The sequence below is a fragment of the Berghia stephanieae genome, chromosome 4 (assembly GCF_034508935.2).
Source record: "Berghia stephanieae isolate SIO BIC M18660-M18661 chromosome 4, UCSD_Bste_1.3, whole genome shotgun sequence".
In the NCBI taxonomy this organism is placed as follows: Eukaryota; Metazoa; Mollusca; class Gastropoda; order Nudibranchia; family Aeolidiidae; genus Berghia; species Berghia stephanieae.
In genome coordinates this window covers 56904127-56912560 of record NC_088363.1, presented here as the reverse complement: position 1 = coordinate 56912560, position 8434 = coordinate 56904127, and the positions used below count along the sequence as shown (strand labels likewise).

Sequence of the window (8434 nt, the reverse complement as noted above, 5' to 3'; positions counted from 1 at the left end):
ACTTGTCCCAAAAGGGAACTTTGTTGGTTTGTTTTTTTGTATTTTTTTTTTTGTTTTTTTTTCTTTTTGTCACCCCAAACCGAGCGACAGACGCAAAGAACTGCACCGCTAGCATAGGAAGTGTGAGTAAATAACCTTACCCATGGGTTTAACACAGCGCCTCGCTCGGGGTTCGAACCCACTACCTATCGGTAGCGAGTCCTGAGTCTTATCTAATAAAACTACTGTGCCACTTTTTAGATTTTCAATTTATTCTATGGAGAATGATAGGAACACGACTCTTTGTGTGTTTCATCATTGAGTTAGAGGATGATACACATGTACTGATATGGCCTCTAGCACCAGCAAGCATGTTAAATTATTAGATAGATCTAGGTGGCTTTTTTGTTGTTGAAAACAGTAAGGAAAATAGAACAAAGAAGCAACCCTGAGACTTAAATTTAGTTTGTTGGCAGAGTGGGTACAGCATTTTGACAGGACCACGAGCTACAGTAAGAATGTTTATTAACCAGATAGGTGGCATTTGTGCTTTTTTTTTAATTGTGTATTTGGTCACTCATTTTAATATAGTCTCATACATAAATAACATGTATAATACCCTGCATACTTTATCTTTAGATTACTGACAGACAGACAAGGTTGACGTAGGTAACTTAGAGAACCATCTGTCTTTTCGCGCCAAGACCTTAAAAATGCACCGTCATTTAGTTTCTTGGATAATAATAATAATAATAATAATAATAATAATAATAATAATAATAATAATAATAATAATAATAATAATAATAATAATACACATTTATATAGCGCTCATGCGGATTAGGGGCGGGCATGTCCGGTACGCCTCCCAACTAAAATTCTTTGATTGGGTTTCATTTAAAAGTTAGTGATCATAGCGTCGGATACAAAACTCGACATAAAACTTATGTCCAGGGTTCGGTCCTACTCAGGAGACCCTGATGTATGTCCCTTTTTGCACGCATTTGTACGCTTGTGCACAATATAAGACGTTTTGGGTGTGTGAATGATTATTAGAATTCTCTCAGTATTGGATAACACAAAACATAAAATAGGCGGGCGGAAACCCCGGTCACCTCTCTATTTTCTCCCTTTTTTTTTTTTTTGGTAAGGGAGGTAATAAAATACAAACTTAAAAATTATTTTTGATTGATTGTTTCCCTTCATTAAAAGATTTGTCGTCATCAGGCAAGGCCTTCTAAATAGCTAACTATAAAGAGGGCCTTGCATCAGGTCATCATCATCATCATCATCGTCATCATCATCATCATCATCATCATCATCATCATCATCATCATCATCATCATCATCGTCGTCGTCGGTTGTCGTCGTCGTCGTCATCATCATCATTGACACGAATCCCACAAAGCCCTTGTTGTAGGATGTGAATATTATTTATTTAAGACATTAAGGAGCAGGTACCGATGTAAGATAAAGATCTGAACAAGTGTGTATGAATGGTGCCAGACAAAGCAAAAAAGAAAAATACAAGAAAAAAGTCTGACAAGAAAGAACAATGCAAGAAAAAAAAAAACATCCCAAAAAAATCAGTCGAACTCGACTGGGGATCGAACCTCAGATATTCTGATTACCGGATGTTACCTTTTTCTGTAAAAAGAACTGGAATGCATGACGTTACGAGGAAGATCCTGCAACGCCGTCTTTTCTGGCTAGGACTTGTGTCGATACTAGCGAGAGCTGTAACGATTGTCACTCATCCGTTATCCGCGGATACAAAGACGGACGGATAGTCAACGGATAATCAGACCCGTTCAACGGATACTCATTTTTTTTTTGTAGTCGTGCAACGAATAAATATCATGAATGAATCATTGAATCACTGATCCACTGGCTAAATGAGTCGGGTTGTGTGCGTCGTATGATGGTGTAGACCTAGACAGTGTGGTGACTGGCGGAGTCATCAAAGTGTTATATTATTGTTTACAGTTGCTAATAGGCTTCAACAGTCGTGACGTCACTTCCCTCGTAATGACGCATAGTAACTTAGTAACTGGTTCTAAACTATCGGAACAATGGCGGACGCCCTTATGAAATACTTCTCCGACGAGTATGACAGTGTATCCAGAGGAGAAAAACATTATAAATCTGATCATGTTTTGACTTTTATACATTCTGATCACATGACATGTGAAAAAGTTCTAGCCAGCAGGGAGAATAAAAAGTACCGATTTTATTTGTTTAGAACCAAGCTGCTTGTTGCTGGGCCGACGTGACATCAACCTATTGAATCCAATTGTAGTATTTTTAAAAATAAAAATTGAGATTAAAAACTTTAATGGCCATTTAATACGATCGCATTTCCACAGGTGTGTAATACTTTGAACTCGTATTATTATCATTATCACTGAGCAGTCTATGCTTCCAATCGTTAGGATATACTATTTCTAAATTAATCGATAATTAATCCGCGGATAACTTTGATGATTATTCGTTTATTCGTGGGTTATTAAATGTACGGATAAGATCCAAGCCATGGTACTAGCCCATTACAAGTGCTCGGGCAAAACGGCAAAACAAATAAAAACAAAAAGAAAAGAAATAAAAACGTCACTGAGCCTTGCACAGCCGGGGAAAATAAAATTAGAAGTCAGCAAACATGGACTACGTAGCACTCAAACAAGCAATATTAACCAAATAAACGGTATCCATCCTTGTGTCTATTAATTTTCGACGAGTTTTTGACAATATGAAATTATCTCTATCTGACAATTTAGTGAAGTCCCAAATTTTGACAGCTCTTGTTTAAATGCACAGTTGACACAGTCGAGACTCGAGGGTGGGAATTGTTCTGTCATAAACAGCAATATTATGGGGGAAATATCGATTTAAACAATTTGTTCAGTCTTGCCGTTGAAGGGTTAAAAGAATTTGTTCTGGAACCGCCCCCTCCCCCTCCCCCATTGTGTGGCTATGTGGTCTTTTACGATGTCACTCGCTTTTGAATCGGACGGTTCTCACCCGGCGCATAGTTAAACGGCCTTTTTTTCTCTCTCATATTCTCTCACCGTACTCATGCGTAAAATGAGGCCGTTAACGGTTTGGCTCTGTCGTGAAAAAAAGTTATAATATCGAATAACTGGCGTCATGTCTAGTTCTACATGTTATGTGTTGCTGTTGGTCAGGGACCCTTTGTAAGGTGCTTTGAGCACGTTTAGTGGATATTGCTCAATGTAAAATCTCGAATTTTGTTGTTGTTTTGTCAACGGAAAGCATTTCCTACTTGTTGAAAATATATATTTATAATTATAATAGATAGAATGCGCTTGGCCAAGGAGTTTACAACATTGCCATCCGGAAGTATAACGGACCAACACACAAACTATGTGTAACCATGAACTTTTATAGTCTTATTAATACAGTTTAGTGAGAACAACTCACAAACGCGGATGGCAAAAACAATAACAAAGGCCTGAGTGCCGTCATCTGCATACTATCTATAGAGTATGTCGTGATATAGCCTATCTTTTGTAAATAGAGTTTCTTTGGCAAAATATTAGGCATTACTGATTAACCCGTGACTATAAGTACAAATTAAAACAATATTATAGGGTTTGATTATTCATCAGGAAGAGAGAACACCATGACTTACTGGCGGACTTGCAACCTGGAAAAGCTAACGCGTTGAAAATTAATTTACGCGAAGAAAAAAAGCGGGTGTTTGTTGATTGGCTCGGAAAGGGTCACTTCTATATTTATCGAATGACGTCGATGACAAAAGTAATAAACTTCCTGTTTGTGAATGAATGTGTAGGAAATTGGAAGGAAGGAGTGTTCGCGGAAAAGAAAAAGTAAAGAAAACGACAAAACTTTTTCCGCTGTCATGACGAAGTATAAACTTTAATGTTGTTTTTCATTCTAGTCAAGTGAATAAAAATTCACACGATTTGTTTCTTTGGAGCAAAAATGTATTGAGACTCAAAGAAAACAGGTGAAAGCGAACCGCAAACTTTTGTGAATGTATATTATTGTTATAAAAGTAAAAGAAAAGAAACATCCGACACCGTTCCTTCCACTTCAACTTCAATGATGACTGTTGACGGCCTAGGTCTAGGAAGGAAATAATATAACCCAGATTAACTGTATTCTTCGTTAAACTTTAAAAAGTCAAGTTCCATGTTGATCTTACTGAATTTTTCTCTATCAGGTATCAAATATTTCAATTTAAGATTGAAGGGGAAAAAAAAAAGGAGTGATTGATGATGGCAATGATGGTTGTTGAGATTGTGAGATTGGATCATTGTGATTGTTCCTATCATCATTAACACTACACTGACGGTTGGGTTGAAGCAGCTGCATATTTCTTATTCTTTGAAGCATCTGAAAATCTTTTCTCATGTTGCCTGACTGGCTACAATTTTAATAGGGACATTGTCATTACAAACATTACAGAAGTGAGCCTAATTCCAGTTCATCGCTTGTTGTTGGACAATTGACTGCTTTATTTATGCATTCATACCAACAAAACAGGATAGGATTAGGAAAACAATTGGGAGTCCTTTTCTTGTGACCATGGCTAGCAACGATAATGGACCAGAAACCGTCATCAAATTCGGCATTCTTACCAAGAGATCTGTGGTAAAAAGAAAGAGGTTTGCAGCACAGAATTACAAGAGTCGATATTTTGAACTTACAAACAGGAATCTGCATTACTTTGATGGCGATATTCAGGTAAGAATTGGTTCAGAATACAAATATAAATCAGGGTATAAATTGCAGCAGTTTTTCACCGCTGGAAAGTGTTGAAACAGAATGAGTTTGTCAGACTGCACACATGTCGCTGTGATTATTGCCAGACATGTCTGGCAATAAAGAAAAGCAATTATTGTCAGAGACCTGTCTTGACAATAACGATGAACAGTTAATGGCAGACACTTGTCTTGCAATATTGATAGACGATTATACACACACTTTTTTCCAACTCTGCTCTCTTAAACATTTATCCACATCCCAGAATATGGAAAGTTTCGTAATGCACATAGAAATAAGTAAAGTTAATAAAATATCAATAAAAGTAAAAACATCCAACAATAAATCAGTCATTGTATAGTAGGTTACTATATATACACAATATGCATCGACATTCATGTGGGTGTCATGGTTGAATGGTTAAGACATCTGCCTTAGAAGCTTGTCGTTATTGATGTTGTGTGTTTGAATCATGGTTCTGTCATGTTTTCTTTCTACAGAGCGTTGCAAATTATAACTGTCACATCCACCCCCCATCCTCCATATTTTTTCTTTTACATCTTTTTCTCTCTCTATCTCTCTCTCTCTCTCTCTCTCTCTCTCTCTCTCTCTCTCTCTCTCTCTCTCTCTCTCTCTCTCTCTCTCCTTTGGTTCCTTTATAGAATATTGCAAATATGCTTCAACAGTCGTAACGTCACTTCCCTCGTAATGACGCATGGTAACTTAGTAACTGGCTCTAAACAATGTCGGACGTCCTTATGAAATATTTCTCCGATGAGCATAAAAGCATATCCAGAGGAAAAAAGTTGCTGAGCGACATGACATCAGACTATTGAATCCAATTGTCATATTCATCCCCACTCCAGTCTCATATACAGTCCACTCCTGATAATCACAACTCAGTTAATTGCAACTTTCGGTTAATCGCCAAAATTTCCTAAGAAACTGAATTAATTCTATATAAAAGTCGCTGGTTAATCTCAACAAACTTCGGTTAATCGCCACACATTTTTGCCCTCAAAAAGTGGCAAGTTCAAGAAATCCATCAAACAAAATATCATGATTAAATTTCATCATTGGTGAAATCATGACAGGTTTGAGAATTGAGACAGCAGGATTTCATGCTATAGTAGTGTGTTTGCCAATCTATTAGAGACAAAAAGAAGGCAAGGGTTTGCAGTATGGGTTTGTGATGTTATCTGTGGCCATTAGTAGGAGGCGAGGGGGCTGGGCATAGTTTTTACAACAGGTAGACAGTTCTAAAGAGAGGCTGAGTGATATCCTTTGTTTTGGGATTGACAACTGTCCATTGTGACCACCGAGTTTGGTGAGAGCTTATTGTCTCTCGTCACCTCTAATTTCTTTGACTCTTACAAATGTTGAGAACAAAAGGGTGAAAGTTAATCCAATCTGACAAAGCAGTAGGCTTGCATCAAAGCTGTGTTTGCTTGATAAAATCTTTACAGGGCTGCCATATAGGTTTTGTTTCAATCAAATTACTCAGTCTGTGGTGGACTAAGACCATTTTTACAATAACGAGTTTACCATATATGTGTAAAATGTTGCAATAGTGGACAGGAAACTCAACTTCGGTTAATTGCAACTTCAGTTAATCGCAACATTTTCGCCGATCCCAAGGTGTTGCGATTATCTGGAGTGGACTGTACTTACTACTGAAAGAATAAATGATTAAAAATTAAGCAAACAAAAAAATTAAGAGGGCGATCAATTGGTGAAATAGAACAAAAATAATAAAATAAAAACAATTTTTAAAAATTCATGCCCAGAACCGGAGCAAGACCAAACAAAAAAGGAAAAAATAAACAAACAAAAAATTAAAACAAAAACAGAGAGGTTTTTATTGGTTGATTTTTTGTTGTTGTCAAATTTGAAAATTTCTTTCTCTTAAATAGGTATGTGAATACATAGTATCGAGTAAATAGATGTATTCTATTTTCAAGTATACAGTGATACATCATTATTATTGGATCATTAAACCGACGAGAACCCCCTTGTGACTCCGGTTACATCTGAATAAATAAATAAATAAAACTACATTCTTCTGTAGAGTGTAGAAATTTAAAAAAATAATTTTTATTGTCATGATATTTTTAGGTGATTGTTCGAACTATTTTTTCTCAAGCAATGGGCCTCCTAAATTTGCGGCATTTTAAATCATCCCGTCACATCTCGCGTGAAACCCGTCCGCGAAATAAACAAATCCCCGGCCATCATCAATATCCCCAAAATTGTGGTCAGAATGAACAAAATATAGAAAATAAAGAAATTAAATCAAGTTAGCAGGTAGGTAGGTCGATTCACTGATTAACAAGTTTCTTGCTGGTTGAAAAAAAAAAGGTGGAATCGCCAGTTTGCGTTTTAATTTCAAAGTGTCAAAAACTTACATTTCATCGGTCCATTTGCTTTTTTAAAAAAGCTGGATTTGGTATATGAGCACTATTTACTTTCATCTTTTGTTAAATTCACATGATATTAATATTCACTAATTTGGGACACACATTTACCACACATTTTTTCAGATTATTTGGTATTTTTCACGCTTTGTTTGGCATTTTGCATAAAATCTATCTGCCACTGTGATCAACGTGTCTGGCAATAACGAAAAAAAACAGGCTTTTGGTTATTGCCAGACAGGTGTATGGCAATAACCAAAAGTCCAGGTTTTTTATTATTGCCAGGCGGGTGTCTGCCAATAATTGTTTTTCTTTATTGGCAGGCATGTATGGCAATAACAACAGTCGCACACATGTAATGGTGAAGGAAAATGGGAGGGGGGTTTGTCGTTGGTTACAATATAGTTTTTTGTTTGTTTTGTTTTTGCAAAAGTATACCATTTTAATTTCAGATATAAAATGTATTTTTAACCATATACAAAGGGCATACAAATATAGTGGTAAATAGACAATTGTATATCATCATAAATTTAATTAATTGGGAGACTTGACAAATTGGAACAGAATTTTGCTGATATAATTTACCCCTCTAATTGTAGAAGGGATGTGGCTATTCGGACTCAAGTCTCCCCCAATGCGCATGTGCAATCAAATAGTTTCAATTTATTGTAATTTGAATTTGAATTATTGAAATTCCACAAACATTGATGCAAATGAAATTAATGGTATGGTTACTATCATCAACAAGTAGTCGAAACGAGCTATATTTGGTGAGAAAGACAAATCATAGATCACATGGAAGTCCATTAGAAATTAAAAAGAAACAAGTTAAAACCCTTCAAAACGAACAAAAGTCAAAGTACCTGGTATAAAGGAAAAGCTTTTCTAACAATTTTACACGTTATCCAATTAAAATCAGGAATTAAAGACAACAATCCTTCTAAAGTCCGAAGTAGTGATATATACTGAGTTAGACTGATATGAGCAAAACAGAATTTTCTCTGTACTCTTCTTCTGCTTCCAGCACTGACACTATTTGTCCACTGTCCGTAATGTGTCCCCCTGTGTTTCCGCACGCCCATTGAAGTTGAGTCCAAATAACCACTGGAGACTATTTAGACTCAAGTCCGAATTGTCACTTCGATTGCGAAAAGGTCCCCAGCTAATTTGTAAAAAACTCTATGTATGTGATGTTTTTAACTTAGAAAATATTGAAGTTAAACCAACATGTTTTATAAAGAACTGCAAACCGTTTTTAATTGATGTTATTTGTTATGCTCACCAACAAGCCCCCA

At 36.2% G+C, this 8434-nt stretch overlaps 1 protein-coding gene across 1 annotated transcript in view; it reads left to right on the top strand.

Moving 5' to 3' along the window:
• Positions 1-3780: 3780 nt before the first annotated feature.
• The window catches only part of LOC144970879 (tyrosine-protein kinase TXK-like), a 39325-nt gene continuing 34671 nt past the window's right edge, over positions 3781-8434 (top strand). Inside the window, exons 1-2 of the mRNA XM_078911014.1 lie at positions 3781-3967; positions 4354-4707. Coding sequence (XP_078767140.1) covers positions 4549-4707 — 159 coding nt within the window. The 5' untranslated portion in view covers positions 3781-3967; positions 4354-4548. The remainder of the gene's footprint in view (positions 3968-4353; positions 4708-8434) is intronic.